The 24,511-nt window shown below is 39.3% G+C and overlaps 1 protein-coding gene across 2 annotated transcripts in view; it reads right to left on the bottom strand.

The window, feature by feature from the left end:
* mpp7a (MAGUK p55 scaffold protein 7a) overlaps positions 1 to 24,511 on the bottom strand; it is a 235,382-nt gene that overhangs the window by 98,087 nt on the left and 112,784 nt on the right. For both annotated transcript variants that reach the window (XM_028434276.1, XM_028434274.1), the window contains exons 5-6: positions 13,999 to 14,079; positions 4,749 to 4,880 (exon numbers count right to left, since the gene is read on the bottom strand). In XM_028434276.1, coding sequence (XP_028290077.1) covers positions 4,749 to 4,880; positions 13,999 to 14,079 — 213 coding nt within the window. The remainder of the gene's footprint in view (positions 1 to 4,748; positions 4,881 to 13,998; positions 14,080 to 24,511) is intronic.

Here is a 24,511-nt window from a genome sequence, read left to right on the forward strand (position 1 = left end):
CTACAGAAAAGCAGCTGTTCACACACCTGATGTCTGTTATCTGTGGTTAATGCCACTTACAGATGTGTGTGTGTGTGTGTGTGTGTGTGATGAAGAAACTAAGTTGACCTTATGATGAGATTGCTCTACGTGGCATTAAGGGGCTCATAATAGTAACTAAATATAAGTGTTCAAACATTCATCAAGCCACGTATAGAGGATAATATATTATTTGTTTTTTGATAATTGTTTACTTTAAGTCCAAATAAAAAAGTTAAGTTTTAACTACCGGTACTTGACAGTTCATTTGTTAGTGTGACTAGTGTGAAAGCACACAGACCTGACTACATATGGACAAAGGAGACACATTACTGAGCATTAATCTTTAATAGAAAGCCCATTAGTTCCATAGAACAGCTGTTAAGGTGTGTGACTCTTTCATTTCCCTCTGAAACCGTGATGAGCAAAAAGCAGAGACTCCTGGGACAAATTCATTTCAGTTGGTGACGAGATGGAAGACTTTGGCTCTGACCCAAGATGATCAGAGTGGAATGATTGAGGAGATTCCACATATGTTCAATGGGAGGTAACGTTAGGTGTCTTCTATCCTGCTGAGGTGATTCATTGCACTCTTTTCCCCAGACAGTTCTCATTTTTGTCCATGACCATAAAAAACATACTTATTGTTAGTTGAGAAAAGCCTTTCAGCGACAACGATATGAAACTGTTGTCCACACTATGGTAGAGTCTGAGTTATAGCTATAGGGCATTATGGGTAGTGGTTATCCCGTGTGGCTTACTTATAAGTTTATGAGCAGTGAACTGATATTAGCTTCTCATTCCAATATGAAAAAATACTTTTTTGCCCTAAAGTAGCTTAAAGTTTCTACCCACAATACTTTCTATTAGACAAAATCATAATGTATGCCTCAATGAATCAAACGTAATTTAGTCTAAAGAGAAAAGAAAAGGGTTGAGAAAGATACTTGAAAGTTTTTCTTCATCTCTGTTTCTCACGTATTGCATTGTGGGATGTAGACTCGCCATAAAAGTGTTGTTACGTCATTCCAATATCACTAGGAATACTAGGGATGTAATGAAAGAGTCAACTCAGGATACTATATGAAATACATTATAGTGCTCACGATACAAAATACTCACAATAGGATTTAGAAAATAAAAATGTAACTAATGTGTAACAAATCTCTGTTGATGAAAAACTATTTTACTGCATAAGTTGGAGTTGGTGTGTGGGAGTGTTTTGTTTCACAAATAGAATGAAAACAAATTACCAATCTAACTGTACTTTTAAAAAAAAATATTATCATTTCTCATTTCTCAAACATAAATGTTTTGAAAGCTTTTTTTGTTTTAGGGCTTTTATATTTTGGAGTTCCCATTCATTAGCTCCTCTTTCAGTACTGCACCAATGTTCTGGCCTGTGGGTGATTCAAAGAGAAAGTGTCTATTCGTACGGTTACCGTACGGACAACCCCCGGTGCTGTTGGTACGTTACCAAAGTACAAGTACGTAGCGTCTTAGAGTTAGGGTTAGGTTATAACCCAATATCACAACCATTTGTAGGGTTAGGGTTAGGTTTAGTCTTAGTCACGTGACCTAAACTGGCCAATGACTGACCTACCACTAGCCAAATAGGGGCACTGCGTACGGATATAATGTTGGTATAGCTTTTCATTTCCCAATCATTGTCTCAATGCTGTGGGCTCTAACTGTTATGTAGCTTTAGTAGCACGTGAGCGTAAACATTTAATTGTTTCCACCACGCTCTGTCTCACACTGAAACACGGCAACTCAAACGACACGTTAGCCCGTTTCCAGACAAGCGTGCGCTGACCGTGGTGTTTGCTCGCTCCCGGTTTTAGCCGCATTGTTTTTTCAGTGCACACAACTGACTTATAAGTTGACGGAACAGCCACTATCTCCATGCTGTCCTCCATCTTGTAAACACTGCAATGTGTAAGCTACTACGAGAAGCAAGACGGCCAAATGTCATTGCGTCTTTTCGTGTTCTTGAAACTTTCTTACTTGATTTCATTTCAAATTTTATATCACCGTATGTTTATTTTGGAAAATTGCGTTACATTTCTCGGGAATAACGGTAACACACTAGAACAGAAATGGTGTCAAGCAAATCACTATAATCTTTGTCTGAAACCAAAGAAATCCCAGTAAGAAGAAAGAAAATGTGGGTGTGCAGATTACTGATGTATCCTACTCAAGTAGAAGTACTGTTACTTGATTGAAATTGTACTTAAATACAAGTACAAGTAAGTCATACATAAAATATTTAAGCACAAGTAAAAAGTAGTGTAACTAATTAGTACTCAAAGTAAAAGTAACTATTTACTTTCACCCGACCATGTTTATTTTTGGTACATCTCATGTATAAAGTTAAAGAATCTTAATTTATTTTCCACAAAGACATCTGTACAAAATAAAAGTTATGTCAAAATGTAAATCTTAACACCAATTAATTCAATTAAAAAATAATAACATTCTCAGGCTCTAAGAATATCTACATTTATGAACTCTAAGACTGAGAAAATAACCAGCATTCATTGCTGTTTTGGCGCTGTGCATTATGTTTCATCTGACTGGTCGGCTATGATGTGATGCATTTGATTGTTGTCTGGTCATTTTACTTTTTGGAGTTTCACAATGTCTGTTGATCATATTAAAATAAAACATTTAAATTTACTCAGTAACGGTTGGGTGTAGAAATGTAACAAATGACTTTACTTCTCTTAAAAAATACTTAAGTACAAGTAAAATTACAGATTCAGAAATTTACTCAAAAAAGTACAAGTACCCATAAAAGCTCCTCAATTACAGTAACGAAAGTATATGTAATCCATTACTTTCACCTCTGGTCTCAGGCTTTAACTGCTATACTGTGGTGGTACTGTTGTGATATCACAGTAAATGGAGCCCCTTCTAAAACCCTGACCTGGTTCTGACCCCTAATGACATTCAGTCTCCAAACCTGTAAACTACGTGGAGCCACACTATTATGGTACATATATACGACATAATTAACACCTTCACTGTTGCAAGAGAATACAAAATATCACACTTTGTAAATGTGTTTTGCAGAGGAGCCAAACTACTTCGACCAAAAACATCAAATTGCGTAATGGAGTTTTACCAGCTTTGTAATTAAGTTGGGGTGGCATTAAATCACTTTATGGTTTTAGGAAATGTGATCCAAAGTCAGGCTTGGGACAGCCCCTGGCAGGAAGCGACAATGTGTGTTTTGAGACAGAAGGAGCTAGAATTCCTTTAAGCCACATTTTTACACTCAACAGCTCTAGAGAACATGCAACAAGGCAAGAACCCAAAAATGGCTTAGGTGTGTTCTGCTTCCCGCCGGGGTGTGGTGAAATAAGCGCGCCGGCCTGGAGCCAAGATGGTGGTTAGGTCAAAAACCACAAAGAGAAAATAAGACTGTTGGGGTTAGGACATGTCCAGCACGAGATGTAACGTGGGAGGGGCTTAAGTACATGCTAAAGCTTTGCACGGACAGTGGATGATCTTTGACCGTTCATTAAGAATGGGTGCAGCAAGACACGGAGGTCACTTTTCAAAATAAAAGAATCTCAAACCTGATAGCAAAAATAGCAACCAGTAGCTTCCCCACTTTGAGGTTGGTCAGGTCAAAGGTCACAGTGGCACACTCCTTCATGAGCCCTACATGCTGGCACGAAACCAGGAATTTGTGGAATGGCAGCCATCAAACGCTGCAGAGACCAAGATCACTGATGGATGGCGTGTAAATGAGAATGCCAGGCCTGGATGTAAAAGCAGTTAGTGGTTGTTGATGTCTGGACCTGGATCTAAACACCATAGACATGAGAAGCATGTGACATTAAGAAAGAACCAGTGACCAGCATGGTAGAGGAAGCTGTTCGCAGACACTTGGCCGAGACTAACTGAAAATACTCGTGCCCAGGAGCAGTGTAATTAAGGTTCTGCTTACAAACTCAAGGTTGTGGGTTGCATTGCCTCAATAGAAACGGCTTAACTAGTGATGTAAGCTGTGCTTTGATAAAAACGGTTGCTCAGTTTCAGGCTCAAGTAAACAGCACTTACAGCATGTGAAGAAGAGAAATATGGTTGAGGTAAAGTTGACTACTTTGGAACTTAGCCTGTTTAGTTTTATTGTCACATTTATTCCATACCTAAAGAGTAATTAACTAACCCCAAGGTTTTGGCTGACGTGAGTCTAGACTGGAAATTCCAAAAAATGCCTTGATTATGGGCGGAACTCCTGAAGAAGTTAAGACACATCCAGTCTGTACTTTACAAGATTAGAAGATTACTACTTCATTTAGCAGACGTCATGTTGTACATCCAACGCGACGTACAACACAAGCAGTTAGGGTTAAGGGACTTGCCCAGGTTGGTTTCAAACCTCCGATTACAAGCCTGCTTTCTTAACCGTTGCGCCACCACTGCCACCTTAAAATGTGCAAAGAACAATGTATGTCAAGTAGACAGCTGCTAGTTTATATCGGAGGGGCGGGATTAACAATGGTGGCTTGTGAGGAAAGTTGCCACCAAAACACCATAAACCTCCAACTCAGCTCATTACAGTTAAATGAATATTAGTGAGCATTCGCTGTAGTTCTTGAAGAAGTTTCACTTCTAATCCAAGAGGCCGTTTGGATGATACGGATAGAGATATCTGTAGTTTTAGAATTAAATTAGTTCGATAAGCTCAATGGCAAATACAAAGAACGAGTACTCACAAGTGGTTCCTTGTTTTTAACCAGTCGTATAATCTTGACAGAATCCTCATCATCGTCAATGTCTTCAGGCAGCGGAGGTAGAGCGGGGTCATAACTCTTCTGGGCAACTATGTCATGGACGAACAGCAAGCTCTAGAAAGTACACAAAACAAACAGATTGATAGACAGAAAAAGAAAACCTGGCAAAAAAAATTATCTTTTTACTTGAGTCTAATGTTCCAATGGCCTTTAAGGCCATATATATATATATATATATATATATATATATATATATATTATGGGCGGAACTCATAGAGTATATATATAATGGTAACCACCACTACTCCTATGACCCAAAGCTTACTGCTACCTGCACCTTAAAGAACAAAACCTTTGCCAACATTTCCAGATCCAATGAAGCAAAGCGGCAAACACCATCAGATGACATGTTTTGCTGTGTTTGGTCGGCAAGCTCAAAGTAATGAAGTTCTCAGGCGCCTCTGATATTTCACACATTCACATGCAGTCATAAAAAGAGACGGCGCGCAGACGAGAATGATGCCATTGAGACATTCATTTTTCAAACTGTTTAACGACTGCGTGAGCAAGATGGAGTTGGAAGCGTGCAGCTTTTTCCAACCTAGGGGAATGGAGAGGAAAGTGAGAAAAAGCTCTCTAGCTCCAGTGCCAGACAAGAGGAGGAGAGGAGAGGAGAGGAGAGAGGGAAGGATATGTTGAGAAGACGAGCACTGTGTTTTATGACACTGGAGCATGCTGCACTACACCATTTTTGATGTTGTTAACTAGGAGCAGATGAGAGGAGGAGGAGGAGACAACTGGAGCATTGTGCTTTGGATCCACAGCGGCAAGCTGACCAACACACACTGTGAAACCTGTACCTTTACAAAGACTCAAGTATATTTCTTCTTAGTCTTTCTAGTAGGTCAAGGAGGAATACCTGTATAATTGTGTTTCTTACACTTCTAGGTGAATTCAGCAGCAGAAAAAGAAAATGGGAAGCTACATGTGCTTTCAACCCAGAGTCTTGTCCTTGTCTGACCTTTGAAAGGCAGCATCTTTTAGACCAGGGGTGTCAAACTCATTTTAGTTCAGGAGCCAAATACGGACCAATTTGATCTTAAGTGGGCCGCAGATTTTAGGTGGGGAAAACAAAAGGCAATTTTAACATTATTGTGCTCTAATTTTGAATATCAGGTAGATTTTGTAACCAATTTTTGTGTAATTAGTGATAATATGACTGCATTCATGTGATAGAAGCATGGAAAAACCTTGAGCCCCTAAAAACATTGTGGAGTTTCATGAATCTGTGATTTTGAGATATCTACCACTGAACTATTTGGTCATTTTCATTAAAATTAATGTTTTCTCTAGAATTTCTTCTGAGGGCAAAATTAGATGTTCTAAAGGGCCAGATTTGACCCCTGGGCTCGAGTTTGACATATGAATTTTAGACTAAACACTTACTCTTTCAATAATTTCAGCAATTGTATTGGACAGAAAAAATTACTTAAACCTGAAAAAATGCTAGCGTTTCCTTTAACCCCTCATTGACCAGCAATTTTAAGAGTTAATTTTATTTTTTTTTACACAGAGTGGGTGAAGAAATGCAGACTAGACAAAAGCTAAGTGCACAAACTCCCAGAACGCAAACTTTCACTCCATGTTTTCAATTTATTTCCTTCCTCTCTCCTAAATTCTCCTGTTGCTGTCCATCTTCTGGTTCAAACCTCTTTCAGACGCTGTCTTGTTTGCTCCTTTTCTCATTTATCTGTCATGTATCGTTCCTACCCCTCCTTCGCCTCCAGTCCTCCCCAGTTTGTACAATTCTCAGAACAGGACTAACAACATGTCCCTGGCTTTCATCTGCTCTGCACATAAACACACAATCAATAGGTATTGTATATCTGGAAATGCTGTCATGGGAATGAAATATTATTTAGGCGCTCCAAAAGACCAAACTATTTGCAGATGAGGACAATAAATGTGAGTAGGAATCAGGTCCTGACTACGGGCTTGAACTGGTGTTAGTCCACAATGAAGCATAGCCGAAGCATAGCATTACAAAGGTTTCAATTGCACACATCTTTAAAACATATAAACTCAAGCCACAATTAGTTTAATGCTAAGTAAAATCATTGGATGTGTATTTACAGCAGAAATGTATTTGTTTTCCACATTTTTTCCTCAAGTCGTCTGGAATATTAACTCTGAAATCTGCCATTTTCAGTATAAAAATATATTCCAGCCAAAATAAGACGAAAAACATCTCTTGCAACCAGACCAAGTGTTATGAATATTAATGTAGCTCACATTGTTCTCAGGAAACCATCTAGAAAACCAAGGATTAAATGATGAGATGTTGCTAAACATGTGGTCACAGGTCACAGTGGTTAGAGTTACAGACAACACTACTGAGTCTGTGATTGGTCATCCAAACTCAAAGTGACTTTACTGAACTCCTGAACCTTTACTGAACTCATGTTTCAGCCTTGATTGAGTATCTTATTAAAGGTTTTTATTAGATAAAGACAGTGTGTAGGCCTCACAGATCAATACATTGGAGATCATTTGCTCCCAAAAAAAGACAGAAAAGGTCGAAATTGTTGCTTGAAAGTTTGTTTTGATGTCCACTGTAAAGATACTCTTATTGACATCAGAAAGGTTCCATTGACAGATAAAGTGTTTTTGTCAAAGTGTCTTCCCAACACATTACTGAAAGTTGCAGCAAAACAATGGCGGTTGTTTATTTGGGGTTTACACAGAAAGATTAGAATCCGGCCGAAAGTGAATGTGTCACAGCCTAAGGTGATATCATGGGGAATACCAGGAACAAAAATTAAATTGTGTCGTTAAACACTGTCCTCATTGTCTGGGGAAAAAACACAAGAAATCACGGTAAGAATGAAGAAATAACACTTTTAATGCAGCCGTCTATGGGACTCCACATCCCACAATGCAATGCACAAAAACTTTTTGACAATGTCAATTGGAGAGTTTTTACAGTGGAAATAAAAAAATATATACCTTTGAGTGGTAAATTTGCCCTTGCTTTTACACTATGTCTTTATATGGTCAATAAAAAAGTACGTCTCCAGCAGCTTTACCTTTTTTATACTATTTATTATAACTTACTCCAAGCACTGGCTGATGAGTCTATATAGGTCCATCTGCTCTGCTCAGGAGGACGTTGAATAAAAAAATTGAAACTACAGTATTAATAATACATATCCGGACTGAAAAAGAAACCTGCAGTAATTTTACAAATAGTGCTTTTACTTTTTAGTTTGTGTCCTGAATAATATGGACAAGGCATGGAATAAATAATGGCTTAAACAAATCATTTGAATAATATTTGACTAGACTGAAATATTGATCCAATGATTTGTTATAAATCAGAGAACTATGGTTAATCCATCAGTCAAAAGAAAATACAGTGTGTTTTTTTTCTAACCTTTCCTCTACTGACCTGCCTTTTACTGTTTGCTCTCAGTTCTATCCATCAACCCTCATATCCTGACCGGAGTGTGTCGTCACATTCATGGCACTTCCTTTGACTTTTGCCGATCATACACTACTCCCTACAGCCATGCCTAACAACCCGTAACAGAGACACGGATAATTCCCTGTGAAAACCTTTAGAGGAAGTAGCAATAGCAGCTGTATGCTAATAGGTAGCACATGGTACCTGACCTGGCTGTGTACGACTACATAGTAGAAATTTCTCTCTATCACAAATAGCTGGTAGGAGTTAGTAAGTCTTGTTCTGCATCAGTGTTGCAGAATTAGTGGCTTAATCACATTTGGGGTCTCTTCCTCTAAAAAGGCCCAGCAGCCAAAGCGAGTGCATGGAGAAAGGAGAAAAAAGAAAAGAAAGGGACGCTAAAGCAGCCATGTTTTCTAGGCATCAATTACCTCCTGGTTGTCTGTGTTAGTGCTCATTAGGCGTAATAGCGATGGTAGAAAAACAGATCACAGAGATTGACTAAATAAACCTGCAGAACATTCCTGGTATTTGGCCCCTCATTTGAGGCCTTGAGCCGTGACCTAGTAGGCATGCTCGTTTTTCAGCTGATTCGGTCAAATTGGTACAAAGTAGCTGTTCACCCATAGGCGGGAAGTACCCTGCTGTGAGGTTCCTACCTTAGGGATGCTGTTATACGACCCACTGGGATATTACTTCCAAACCTTGAACCTTAGCTTAGCACCACCCCGAGTCAAACGGATTCTGCAAGCGTGCAAACACAAAGCTTAATCCTCACGCGCTGGTGGAAACAGACGGCCATCATAATTGGCACTTTCATCACTGTCAATATTAGTCTTACTGTGAAGGGTAAGGGGCGGGGGCGCTAATAATGGTACAAGTTGTTTTTTCATGTGCGGGTCGTAAAAAGAGAACGTTTTTAGGTGAAGAAGGGAGAAGAAAAGTAGAAAAGGAAAAGAGATTTATATCCCCACCCCAGGAATGGATCATTTCACCTATAATTATGACTGATGTTGTTACTATCACACAGAGAGGCCATTCAAAAGTAGCAGCCATCCATTTGTGTTTTAGAGCCACAGTTCACTGAATTACACCAGTCACCTGCTTCCACCACCAAAGAGTCAGAAAAGTAATAAAAAAACACTTCAAATGACACTCATACAGTATATTTTGGTCCTGCATTAAGTTAAAACAGTTTTGGATGATAATGGATCAACAATAGAGCAAATAATTGGTATCAAAATAAAAATAACATAAAACATGAGGACAATGCACATGGGAGATATACTGTACCTACAGACTTACCAAATAACGTCAAATACCGAGTCAAAGTTCTCACTGCCTGTGCAAAAAAGTCATTACCTGGAAATGGCTCCAAACAGATCCTCTACATTTTTATGAGACAGATCACAGACATGTTCATTAATATGTTGCTTCGTCACACTATACAGAATGTAGATATTGTAAAATACGTTAAACACTTGGCCACTGCATCAGCTGTCAGTTCTCGATCCTCATTTCCACATAACGTTAACCTAAATATAAACAAGGAGAATCACTCTCTAAGACTATTTTTGTTCATAAACGACTCTAACAACCTTTTTCTAACAATCTGTGGAGGCAAATTTCAGCATCCTGCCTTTACAGTGAAGAAAAGTGACTTTGTTTCAGTCATATCACTGGCTGCTGTGCTAAAAAGACACAGCCCACTGTCTCCAAATCCTCGCTTCTGATTGGTCAATCACATACACGGGGGAGCGGGGAGTGGAGGGGCCATTTCTACAAGCATGAATCAGTTTTGCTACAGACGTCTCACAAAATGTGTTGCAAAACTCAAGCAGCGCGATTCACACGAGAAAAGTAGTTTGTACATCTGTAGATTGGAGAAGTTGTTACTGGAGAGTTGTTGTTGTAAACGTTCATTTATGCAAGTCATTAAAAAACATGTGAATAAATGTTGGATTACAAGTTTGCAGCTGTAACTTTATGTGTAAATATCAGTCTGTACACTTTTTTCCATAATTTGTGACATTAAATTTATTTCACGTGTGTGGATTTTTTATACACGCTCACATCACATTCTACAAGCTCTCACATTTTGCAACATGTCTACCTTCATACAATAACTCCAGAAAATAATATAAACTCCATCAGGGTGTTGATACCCTGAAGGTGATCCTATCTTAAAGGGTTTCTGAGACAAACTGTCCCCTTTAACTCAAACGGACAGAGCTCAAACCAACATCTCCCTTCCACACTTGGTAGCGAGGATAAAAAAGCTGGATTGGATCAGAATTAGGCTTTGGACCCATGTGAACCTTAACAGTGCAGTAAAGAGCTCTATTTGTGTAGCTGCCTATGAAGCTGTCCATCACAGCACACCTACATTACAATCCACCTCCAAGGCCTGGTGCACCTTTATTCCCTTTACACTACAATACCATCAATGCATTCCAGTAAAGTCACAAGTGTTGCGGTTTGATGAGGGGGTTCCAGAGCACTTTGTGAGTCCTTGTGGATTTCTACAGGCAAGAAATATGACAAAACCAGTGGCTTTAATTTCTGAGGCGATGATGAATGCCATTGTGCAGCGAGTTGTCTGTGTTGGCTCTGGGTGCTCGTCTCTCTGCCAGAGCAGCAGTGGTCCACACTAGAGGAAGCAGAAGCCATCAGTTTTCCATTGTTTGGTGTGGAGTTATTTGGCTGACCTCGTTCTGCACTGAAGCTGAAAGCTCACTTGGATGTGTTTGAAGACAATTGGGGAGGGAAACAATTGAATATTGATGGGAATATTGATGTGGCTCAAGCAAATGCAGTTGATTTTGGAGTTGTCACTGGAAAGGTAGTGGTTTTTGTCTTAATTTAGAGGTCAGCGCTACTTCTTCACAGAGGTCGTCAAAACAGTTTATTGGGATGCTAAAACATAGGTTTAAAGCCACTAAATTTAGTGAATGGACGGGATTTCCCCATCCAGCCAATGTATTTAGTAAATTAGAGTTAAAAGCTGTATTTAAAAAGCAATAAACAAACAGGCTAAAAATTAGCGCTCTGTTTGCTCTCTGCACTTAAAAACTTTAAACCCACATGTGACCACACCCAGTGATGTCACAGTGTGGTGACACATCATAGAGCATAATGTTTACGTTGCTGCAAAGGGAAATGACTTTTAAAAAGCACTTTGATGTCACAAACAAATATTTAAAGACTAACGCTGAAGGCAATCCTGCCATTCAATGAGCAAAAGAAGATTAGGGACCAGCGTGGCTCATGTTTCTGTTGATGGATGTTCAAATATACACTAACCCTGGACCTGACCATGATAAGCACAGGGAATGATGAGGGCATCAATTCAATCCAATCCTAACCTTTAACCAAATTGAAGTTGTTTTTTTAGGTAACCCTCTCACATTGTGCATGTGGAAATGTTCATACTTTCATGATTAAACGTAGCCCTGAGTTCTACTGTTGTTTTTCTATGATTTAATTTCACCAAATGTTTTGCCATCATTTAAGATCTTTTTCCTCCCACATTCCTTCCTCTGAGACAATGTTCCCCCATTCTTCCAGTTATTAATACAGTTCAATGACAGTTCTTAACCCAATTTTATGAGTTTCATCAATACTCTTAGATTTAACAAAAAATACATCCTGGTTTTTGCATGAAAATAACCAGAAACAGATCAACATCTTTTCCACAATCACAGGATTTGTCTTTCAGCACGTTTGTTCAATGAATGAGAAGCTACTCACTGCATCAGTCAGAGTGAAATCACTGATACAGTAATTATTAATAGTAATATGGAGACCACTGGGAATTCCAGGTGCCACAGTGGGAAGGCAGTCATCCCCAGTGGTATCTGCCATTGTGTCCTTGGGCAAGGCACTTCATTAGTGCATTTGGATCACTGTTAATGTTATTGTATGTAATTCATTTATTTCCTCATTTAAAATGAAATTATTTTCTAAAAAAAAAAAAAGCACATGAAAAGCACAAATAACTCCATTAGTGTTTTTACTGTTGCTGAATCTTGTTACATTTATCTTATGAGTTACATAAAGTTATGATTGATAAATAACTGATTTCCTATAATTAAACCAGATCAAGCTGATGATTTAATCATTCAGTATATTTATGTGTAATAATCTCAATAGTTACATTAGTCTAATGGGACCAGCTTTGTCTGTGAACACGTGAAATATAATTAAAAATATTACATTTCACAAGTTTGGACGAATGAATAATGACATTATTATTATGTTAATATTTATTTTACACAACGTGTGACATGTTTAGTTTTTATTCTTCCATAGTAAAGTGTTAAATCTGACCATAAACATGTGGTTTTATGACAGTAAGACTAGGTCTGTTCCTTATATGGAGTGGTTAGCATTAGCTCTTAGCCCAGTCTGTTGTGTCGGTGTGTTAGCTTAGCATAGTTAGCTTTGGTTGAGTTTCCAGTTCATAATCGTTGCTACAGGTTCATCTCTGTCCCCGTGTTTGTGGAACTTTGGGTGGATCTGATGGAGGAACTTGGATTGGTTCACTTTATTGGATGGTTGTTTGGTTTTAACCAAGTAGTGGTCGATGATGTATCATCATAGTAGCTTCAGGTGACGAGCACCTCTGTGTGTGTGTGTGTGTGTGTGTGTGTGTGTGTGTGTGTGTGTGTGTGTGTGTGTGTGTGTGTGTGTGTGTGTGTGTGTGTGTGTGTGTGTGTGTGTGTGTGTGTGTGTGAGTGTGAGTGTGAGCGTGTATGTGTATGTGTGTGTGTGTGTGAGAGAGAGAGAGAGCTGGGTGGTGGGAGGGGTGGTGCACACTGCGACAGCGGAGGCTTCGCTGCAGAGCTTCCGTAAACAAGGTTCCGCTCCAGAGAAAAATAAGCTGACAACAAACAGACAGTTTTGTCCCGTGGAACAAGTTTTTTAGGGGCATTCTTGGCTAAATTGAGGGACAAACGGTAATTTCCAACATGGGAATTTATCGTTTATATCGTGGGATGACAAATTCTTACCAGTGAGAATATTTCTGACGATAAATCATAAACGATGATTGCAGCTGTGGCTACAACATTAGCTTTCCACCACTAAATGTGGAGTGAAAAAATAGTGCCTTAATTCTGTAAAGTGACTTTGAGTGTCTATGATAAAGTGCTATATAAAATTGATGCATTAATATTATTATAAATCATGGATCACACTTCCAGAGAAAACATGGTGTGTGTGTGTGTGTGTGTGTGCATAGCAGTAAGAAACGGGTATAGAGAATGGATGGATGACTAAAATAAGAATAAATAGATGAATTGGTAAATTGTGCGTGCACACGCGCACACACACGCGCGCACACGCACACGCACACGCACACGCACACGCACACGCACACGCACACGCACACGCACACGCACACACACACACACACACACACACACACACACAGGTAATTTCAGTTTATCCACTTCACTACCAACATACATGTTTATGGATTATCAGAAGGAACCTGGAGCACACGCATGTGACACGTTACACAAACACACAATCAAACCAACTGATAAGATTCAAGACACAGACTCAGATAGACTTAAAGTTTTGTTTTTAGAATAAACAAATCTATATATATATTTTCTGGGAGGGCTGCAGTCATGCATTGCACAATTAAAATACTGACATCATTTCTGCATCTGGTAGGATTTGATATTTGCTGATTTTAAGATACAATTAGGAAAACATTTACATAAACTTTCTAATGTTATGACTAAAAAGAATCAGACTCACCTTTATGTGTTCGTTTTCCAGGAGATCCAGAAGGTCTTTGACATCTCTAGTAGATGATTTTCCATCCAGTTCATCACATATCTGAGAAGAACAAAACACAGAATGACGGTCAGTAAACTAGGACCCATTAAAATATTGGTATGAAGAACAGGGAACGTCTTCTCAATTTAAGATTATCCTGACATCAAGACATTCATTGTATTTGTGTCATACAATGACAACAATGATGCAAAAGAGAACGTCACATTTTCTTTCACGTCTTAGTTTTGCTGATTACTGTCTTAAATGTTTATTTTTAGACAATAAATTGAAAACATTAACTTTATCTCATGCAGGTAAGTTTCAATCAGAATCACCATTACTTTTCCTGAATGAAGCAATAACGCTTCAATTTATTTTTGTTTGTTTGTTCTGTAGTAGAAAGGAAGCCAACCCTGAAGAAGACCCAACTTTAAACAAATTCATTTTCATCAAAGGGAACTTTTCTTTCCCTCTGGAATGTTAGAAAAGTCTTAATCAGGTGATATTACTAAAACAGAAAACAACAGTCAGCAACAATAGGTAGGAGAAAAACTGATCCATTTCATTAATTAACCAGTGAATTACATACATTTCAACCTTAAACATATTCTACAATTGAATAAAATAAAGGGGGATAAATTATCCATAAGAAAAAATCTTCAATAAATTCAATAAAAACTTGAAAAATTGAGACATATTGTATCACCATAATGATCACACTCCCACACATCTATGCACACTTAAGGCTCAACCATACTCAACCATACTCAACTCATACTCAACTCATACTCAACTCATACTCAACTCATACTCAACTAAAATGGAGTTTGCGAGGAGTCCGACAGGCCAATTAAAAGCAAAGCTCATATTTTACAACCACACTGACTTCTCCACGTAGTTGGCATTGAATCGACCCACAATAAATATAACACCAACCCTGCATTTCACCGCCTGAAACAGCAGGAGAGATGAACACGAGCTTAGAGGAGAGACTGGCAGACGAGCTACGATGATAGCAACACCTTTAAAACACGTCCCAGCAGTACAAGGACTACAGGGAACCGCTAAGAATCATGGGACATGACGCAGCGGTGCGCCCGAGTGTGTGAACTCTGAGGAGAGCGGACAGACCTGTGGTCAGACGCTTCAGAAATCCACCATTGACACCTTAACAAACTGAGCAGAAGAGAAAGAAAGAAACAGAAAGCCTCAGAAATACCTGGATACAGGCTGTCAGAAGGAAATGCACAACATCTCAATAGAGCAATAAAAACTGGTAATGGAATCACCTGAATTTAAAAAAAAACACTCAAATATCTCTAAAACGTTTTGACGCTTTCATGAGGAGGAATTTCAGAGGTTTCAGTATTGAAATGTGTCACAAAAGCACCATGGAAACACTTTTTCTGCAAACACACGTCACAGAACCTGGTCACATGACATGAGGTAACCGGTCACATGACCACTTCACATGTAAACAGAAGAGGAGACCGGGACATTTCTTAGCATTATACTTGAAAATTATTACTGCCACATTAGACGTGAAACTACAAAAGAATTTGGAGTGTTCTAAGGAGGTTCTGAGCGTCCGTTTTTCTGCAGCAAAGCCTCATGGGATGAGATTTCACAGGAGTTACGAGGCTCGTACCCAAAACAATGGTAAATGGAAACACGTTCAAAGCACAATTATACTTGTGAAATATCACTTTTATTGTGCAAAAATCTGTAAAGGAAACCCAGCTTTAGACACTTTCAACCTTTCTTCTTCTGCGTTTTGTGATAATTACCATCATTTCTTCTGATTAATTTTTTGTTTGCACGCTGCGCCTCCACTGAAGAATTCTGGCACGCACCACACTTTGAAAACCCATGTTCTAGAGCACACAGACATTTGGATATACCACCCTCTGGATATTTCTGCTCATGGTGAATCCAGTCTGGGAATGTCTCAAGTTGTAAAAGCATTTTTATGTTTCCTGTGAATTTGTTTTCCAACGTGGGTTGACCCTGGAATGAAGTCCTTGTGAAGCCTTTGAACTTCGAACTCAGGTGTTATTTATTGCACCATTATCTCAATAGCAATTCTTCTTACACATTATGCATAAAGTACATTACATGGGAACATTAGGATAAATATGCAAGTTTAGGAAAATGACCAACTGATGCATGATGGTGTTTTTTGGGCAGTGTAACGTATACTAATCAGAGATTTTAGACGCAGGTTGATAAATGTAATGTATAGATGTAATGCCCATTTTTTGCTGATATCGTACGATATCCGCAATCAATATCAGATCGGGAACCCTTACCCAGAACCCTTTTATTGTCTATTGCTGAATTCTACATCAAGTGTAAAAAGTTGGGTGTTGCATTATTGTTGATGAACAAAAACTAATTTTGGAGACCATTTAATACATAGAATGTTTCATTGGGTATTACATATTTCAATAAACATACTAATGTGTTGCTAAAGTGTTATTTTGACTTAAGAGCTTGAGTGAAAACATAAGCATCAATATGTACTGCATGCTAGTGAACCTTCATCTGACCTCCTGCACCAAACAGGAAAGCTGATACTGATCTAAATTAGACACAACTCAGCAGGAGGCAGTCGCCACTTTGTTCCATTCATTAAATTCACTTTTCTGCTGGGTCATTTTTCAATGCAAATCACAGGGACTGTAAAGAAAACAGTGGGTTCCATTTGGAGACAATGGGAGCTGTGAGAGCATCTCTGAGCAGAGGGACATAGGTGGACCGCAGACATGATGGATGTGTGTGAGCGCTGAGACGAGCCCGGCCACGCTCCTCCATCTGTACTAGAGATTTATGGAGGATCCTCCTGGTCCCTCACAAAGACCTGCCTGTGCTGATCCAGGATTATGATCTGCTGCACAAGGAGGGTCAGTGGAAGTCCTCTACAGGGGATGGGAGCAGTGGTGGATGTGGTATGGGAAATGGAAGAACTTGTGCGTGAGCGTACAGATGGTATAGTTTACAAAGCTGAAATGTGTTCTGGGAAATGCTGCGTTACTTTACTTCTACCTTTGCTTATTACATTGTTGAAGATGAATAACATACGAAGCTGAAACGCTCACTCTGAAAAACGCCCTTTAAACACAATGTTTTTCATTTATTCCAACAATCATTGGAGTCACATTTTTTCTCTCCGATACAAACACCACATAAAAAATATACAGTAACTCTGGCCCTTTGGGTTGAGTAATCCAACAGAAATAGAAATCGAACAATAATGGATGACTGATTTTAAGAAAAAACTACTAAAAATTAAAATTATTTAAAAACAATAAAAACTGTGAAATTAAGACCTTTTTGCACAAGAATCTAATAAAAATCCTGTGGGCAAGGTTGAATATAGTGGATTAAATTGTCAGCAAATTGACAATATTATTATACTTATTTTACAGTGATGGGAATCAATAAGGTAACAAAACTTAACTCTCTTTTATGTCCCTAAAAAACAAAAACTAATAAATGATTATTGATGAATGATAAACCCCTGAATTTGGCTTAAGTGTGACTAGCAAGTTAGGTTGTGCTTTGTTTACCTAATGATATTATATACTTTGTTTGCTATAGTTAACACCAGGAATTGTGAGCATTGACGTCAAACTATTTGACTCAGATAGAAAATAATGTTATTTATGTTTTGTAATAAACAAAAATAACCTTTAGACATAGATAACAACAGTGGATCCCAGCTAGTTTAAATCCATTCAGATCCTGTTCATCCTGAGGGGAGTTTTTCTATTCCTATTGGATTCTCTACAGGAAATTTTTCTCTAAAACATAAATGATGATTGTGAAAAATGATCTTTCATGTATAGCATATAATGATTCAAAGAGACTTAAAGCTGCAGCGTGCAAGTTTTTTTTGGCATAATTTGGTCAAAAATCCATAATCATCTTTGTGCATGTATTGTAATCCAAAGTGTTCTGAGTGGACAGTGAATCTCTGCTCCTTCATCTGGCTGTAAATGAAGTTGATGCTGGATGTCAGTCAATCAGAGATCTTTATACAAACACGTGTGCTCCATCAGCTGTTTTGGGCGTTAATATTTGCTGCTTGACTGACGTCAGGCACGTTCACGCACCATCGGTAGTAAAGTGACATTTTCGGATGTTCCAGCAGAAGTCTCCATAACAGCGTAAGGCACAACAGTTACACAGCAAATCCAGAGGAAAAAGGCAGACTGATGTGGAGAAGCAACAGAATAAAATCACAAACACTGAGGAGGAACGGGCCGCTTTTGCTTTGCGTCCTCGCGGACCTCCGTGACTGTGCAGGTTCTGCCGCACACACACTGGCTTCAGGGGCAAAGCGAGAACAGACAGGATAAATCGTGTGTAAACCTAAGAGAAGCTTATTCAAGGTGAATTTATTTTACAGTCTAAATGCTGCTAAGAGCAGCTGTGTGCTTGTGACGGGTACGAGCTAAAGGCAGCAGCCACTGTTCAGGCCAGTAATTACAGTTATACGTGCGTTCATGTCAGAGTCTGTAAAACACCAGAAAACATCCACTAACAAGATAAAGTCCCTACATTTGTCACTAATCTAAAATTGAGGATTTTACAAACTGCAGCTTTAAGCCACTTGTTTTGTTTCTCTATTATTGACAGTAAAAAAGTTTTCTCCTCTTGTTCCTACGTTCCCAAAGTGGGGTATGGAAATTAAAAACAGCATGAGAACATTGTAAACTAGAATATAAATTGACCAGCAGTCTGGAGCCTCCATGCATTGCCACAAATTACACTTTGATTTCTCTGGTGAGAAAATGCCTTACATGGCCAGTCGCTCTGCTCTCACATCGATTCATTCCATCGTGCATGGCTAAAAGATGAAAATGAATAAGATAAATGTTCTTCCACATCGACTGCTACCACTACACAGCCCACAGCTGAAGCGTCACCTGCCAGCAATACCAACACAAAATATTCGAGGTGCACAGTGGACCGAGATGCTAGCAGCGCTACACTTGTGGATATTCCAGCTACTAGCATGTCCATGGACAGCAGTGAGGAGTCAGATGCAGACCCCCCTCATACAGAACAACTGTCTTATGAAAAAAGAGCAAATATAAAATTCAGCCAAACATTACAGAGTTCTCTGCATCCTCTCAATCTCACCCTTCTTGTAAGTTGTATTTCACAGTTTCAGGGTGATGAATATGTTGTATTACTGATATATGTTCAATCAACTCAGATTTCTAGATTTATTTTTCCAAAAAAAGAGATTTGCTTTTCACTGAAAATGCCAGTAGACTAATGAATTAAGTAAAGCAAACATGAGATAATTCTGAATAAGAAGATAGTCATCAACATCCCCCTCCAGATCCCCCTCCTGCCACACTTTGTGGTGAGTTTTTTTTATTATATATTATTCCTCAACAAAATAGGTACAATTCAAAGACAAATGTCACTGTAGGGCTACATTGTATATGACATTACATTATTATGTTTTTTCTGTGTGCAGGAGTAAGAGGTACATGTTAAATGTAGGGACTGTGAAAGGTTTAAGAACCACTGGTGTAGTTTCTTCAAAACAGTATTTTTCCCCATAAACTAGATCAGCTGTTAAGTTTACACACAGGTGATAGATTGGTTGGAGAAAGTAACAGAAAACTGAGGATGCGGTCTACTTCTACGTGCTGATTAGAGCTGGGGTCTGCTAACGTTCTAACATGAAGCATGAGGAAACACATGCATCACCAACGGTGTCTATGCTGTCATCAGCTAAGAGATAATCTGGATGGGAATCACAGCGTGCACACTCCTTTAAGTGTGAAGCTCAGACAGATGATGACAGAGTTTGGAAAAAGCTTCAGCTCGTTTGAGTAACGACGGCTGTGGTGGGGGAACAAGGCAGAGGTGAGGGTGAGGGGGCCGAGGGGGGGTCTGGGGTTAAGGAGGATGCTATGTCATTTCATCCAGAGGCAGAAACATGTGCTGCAGGCTGAGGGGGACGCAAATCCTTTCATTAGCTCTGACCTCCTCTAAGGCAGTGGTTCTCAACCGTTTCAGCCCACGACCCCCAAAATAAAGGTTCCACAGAGCAGGGACCCCCACTGTAGCTGAAGGTGGTTGAACACAAACATGAACATTGAAGAACAGTCATGTGGAGACAGGACCATCTATAAGGGGGAATAAAGGGGAGAGATTTTTGGGGTCCATCCATAAAGTCAGTAAAATGATGGTCCATTGTTCTATGAATCTGTGAGAACCACATTTATTTATTCATCTGAATAATATCCACTGTTATCCAGGAACGTTTAGTGTTTGCGCCATAGTATATAATCATCTTAAAGATGTAAATCCTTGTTTTAATCAGAAATAAAAATGGTGGTGGTGAAATTTACAGAAAAAAACTCCAGAAATTGGTTAAAAATAGCAAATTGGAGTGGCAAAAAGGACAGAAGTGTCAATATTGGCTTAAAAGTGGCAGAAAAAGTCCGAACAATTAGTTTAAATTGGCAAATAAAGGACACGACAAATCGTGAATGTGATTAAATTAGCTAAAATAAACATGAAATATGGTGAAAAGAGGTTAAAAGTGTCAATAATATATACAACATTAGGAGAAAAAAGTGGTAAAAAGAGTTTATAAGTGCTGAAAATGTATTTAAAGTGGAAAATAGGTGCAGAAAAAGCATTGAAATTTGATGAAGTGGCAAAAATGGGAGCAAAAATGCAAGTTTGGTTTAGAAAAGGGTAAAAATAAACAAAAACCGGCTCTAATTGTTCAAAAAATATTCATAGTTTCTGAAAGGCACCTGGGGACCCCAAAAGGGGTACTAACCCCAAAGTTGAGAACCTCTGCTGTCAGGGATGCTAATAAATAGCCACAGTGGTCAATGTTACTGGTCCCTGAACTCTTCTCAACCCTGCATTACCTTTATTAGAAACATGGAGAAGAGATGTAAAAGTAAAAAAAGATGTCCAATGTGTAAAAAAAAGTTAAATATTTATATAAATGGTATATATATATATATATATTAAAAAAAGAGTTTAGGTGATACTTTAGAGTGGGAACATAGTCCACACACATCCATCATCTCCTGCCTCTCTCTCCAATGATAGAGACAGAAGAAGAAGACGAGCTGTACGATTCCAGCCCATATATGTCAGGCTGCTGCTCTCCTAACTCAGCGTGGAGGACAGATGGGACATGTTTGACAACACATTCCACCGTCTACCTTTGTGATTCCCTGCTGGAATCACATTTTCCACTTTCAGACATTTTGCAAAGATGATGCCGATCTCCTCTGAGACTGTATTTCATTTGTTAAAAGTCATGACAGGCACTGCTGTGTTTGGACAGGTTTGATCATAGTGTGTCAGTTTATAGCTCCCCCCTGACCCAGAAAAGCTGAGGACTCACAGCCATCCATATATCATGGGGAGTTTAGCCCAAATTTAATTTAATAAAACTTTGTTGACCTTTGAGTAAAAATATGAAAAGAAGAAAAAAATCTTAGCTCTGCGGGCAGTGCTACTCATCTAATGATTAATAAAACGTTACATTTATATGCAAATACTGGCAGTCTGAATAAAAGCAGGATTTGCACGATTTAGTGTTAAGTTTTTATTCTTTCTGTCTCATATATTTAAACACATTTTCAGGGCTTGATTTAGTAGAATTAGATTTGTTCTCATTCTGTGCAAATGGCATTCAGTGCTCCATAAAAGCAAAATACTTTTCCATTCCACCGTCTTTATTTTTTCTACTGAAGGAGAAACGCTGATTTATTAAGATCCTAAATAAAGAGCTTGAAACGTAAATACTTCGGATGCACCATATCTATGATTGCAGCGCAAATCGGATGCACAATTAAATTTGTAGCCATTGAATTGGAGGTGATATGGTGAACTTCACTCTCTACTGTGAGCATACATACTACACAATTATTATTATTATTATTGTTATTATTTAAGTGTACTCACTATAGTGTACACTGTGTGTGAGGTAAATTAACATCTTATTTCCTTTAGTTACACTCAGGTTTTACAAGAGCTTTCCTCTCCTTTCCTAATGTGTGTGTGTGTGTGTGTGTGTGTGTGTGTGTGTGTGTGTGTGTGTGTGTGTGTGTGTGTGTGTGTGTGTGTGTGTGTGTGTGTGTGTGTGTGTGTGTGTGTGTGTGTGTGTGTGTGTGTGTTGAACTGTCATGCTTTTGTCCCAAATCAATTTTATCACGATACTTCAACAATAAACTGGACTGGTCCCACAACACTAAGGCCCTGTACAAGTAGGGCCAAAGTCGCCTGTGGTCCTTCGGAGTGAGCAGGCCTCTGCTCAGGACTTTTTATGACTCTGTGGTAGCCTCTGCTATCCACTACGCTGCCGTGTGCTGGGCCCCGGGCAGCACAGAGCGGGACAAGAACAGACTGAACAAGCTGGACAGGAGGGCCAGCTCCGTCCTGGGCTGCCCCCTGGACTCTTAGCTAAGCTCACCTCCATCATGGACAACACCTCCCACCCACTGCAGGAGCTGAGCAGCTCTTTCAGTGGCAGACTGAGACACCCTCAGTGCAAGAAGGAGCGCTACCACAAGGCCTTCATCCCCACTGCTGTCAGACTGTACAACAAGACCCTAAAGTAACATGTGCAGTAATAACCCCCCTTTGCAAAACTACGTGCAATAATCTCTGTATCAGTGCCACTTTATTTCCTGTACCAGCGTCACTTACTGACAATCTGCACTGTAAACTTTGCACCTAGATATTCTAGTTTTTATAGTCTGTTCTAACTTTTATTCTATTTGTATTTATTCTTATTTTCTAATTGTTATAACTCCATCCCCTTAAGACGTTTGCTTTTACTTACTGTACATAAGATACCTCTTTTTACTATTTAACTGTCTGCACATTTCTTGTCTATTCTGCACACCCTGAGTGATCTTACTGAATGCCAAATGTAACAAGTAAAGTTCTCCATTGTGAGATCAATCTTATCTTAGGTGCCCATCCATTTATTTTGTTGTGATTCGATAGGACGTCATAGGTTAAAAAAAACAAAACAAAAAAACAATGCACATCAAAAGTCAGACTGTCGCTCTAAAATGTATTTCAACTGGACATTCAAAAGCACTACTCTATATGTAGTGTTAACCTATAACCATGTGCAGACTTTAGTGCAGATCAGGCCGCATTTTTTCGACCAAGTCAAATCCGAACCCGACAGAGCAATAATCAAATCCGACAAGCATGAAGACATTTATATCTGAGCCCGACCCAAACCCAACAGTTAAAACTCCAGTTTATCCTCATACAAATGACATATTTACATTTGTTTTAGTGGTAAGCACCGCTTTTAATAAAAAACAACTGTTAACTTCAACAGAACAGATCAGCGCACGGGGCAACAAGTGAACGTCAAACAAAAACAGACAGTGGATCTATTTATATAATCCATGCGTCAAAGCTACAGATAATCCATGTTCTTGATTAGAAAAAGTAATGCATCAATGGTGGATGGTTTCAAAGCGGTCTTCTGTTGCCCCATAGTCCTGCCGATAGCGCTAAAGTTGCGCTCACTGCTACTACTGCTGCTGCTGGCAGGAACGGAAAGAACACTGTGGGCAAAAAAACTACGTGACCGAGCCTGACCCGAATTGTGTACAGATCCATGCATCATAGGCCTGTGCATTATCATGCTGCAACATGAGGTAGCCTTTAGTCTTTCATCTCCAGCAGTAAAATCCAATGATGTGGTCTCAAACTGTAAGATGAGCACTTAGCCTCTCTAAGCTGGTTTCAATCCTGTGTAAACGCTCCAAAGTAGACTCTTGCTCACTTTTGAGCTCGTTCATCACATTAATCTGAGTGATGAGTGCTCTGCCCCATCCTTCAGAAATCACTGTTTCCAAAACAGCTGCCAACGTAATACAGACTTTGTTATGGATCAGAACGTCCTCCACGGAACGCATAGACAGACACACAACCTTCCACTTATTCAAGGAATACATCGTGTATCCGGCAGCAAACGTTCTGTCTGGACACGCGGACTCATCCCTGCCCTGTCTTTTTGTCAAAAAAATTAGATCGATTGCATTGCGAGACCAGCTGACCAATTCCATAATTCTGGTTTTTGGATAAAGTGCAGAGAGAGATCCACAAGACAGAAGACAAGGCAAATAAGGAGGAGAGCTGGAGCAGAGAAGACTGCGACCGCCTTCACCGAGCAGCAGCAGAAGAGAGGTGGTCGCAGATGAATGACACAACAATTGGCCTCAGGATCTCTGTGAATTCAAAATGATATCGATAAAATGCACCTGTGTTTGTCATCCATAACATACGCCTGTCCATACCATAACCCCACCGCCACCATGGGCCACTCCATCCTCAACGTTGACAACCGCTCACCCACACATGCTGTCTGCCATTTGCTCTGAACAGTGAAAACTGGGATTCATCTGTGAAGAGAACACCTCTCCAACGTGCCAGACACCATCAAATGTGAGCATTTTCCCACTCA

Source organism: Gouania willdenowi, chromosome 20 (genome assembly GCF_900634775.1).
Source record: "Gouania willdenowi chromosome 20, fGouWil2.1, whole genome shotgun sequence".
Classification (NCBI taxonomy): domain Eukaryota; kingdom Metazoa; phylum Chordata; class Actinopteri; order Blenniiformes; family Gobiesocidae; genus Gouania; species Gouania willdenowi.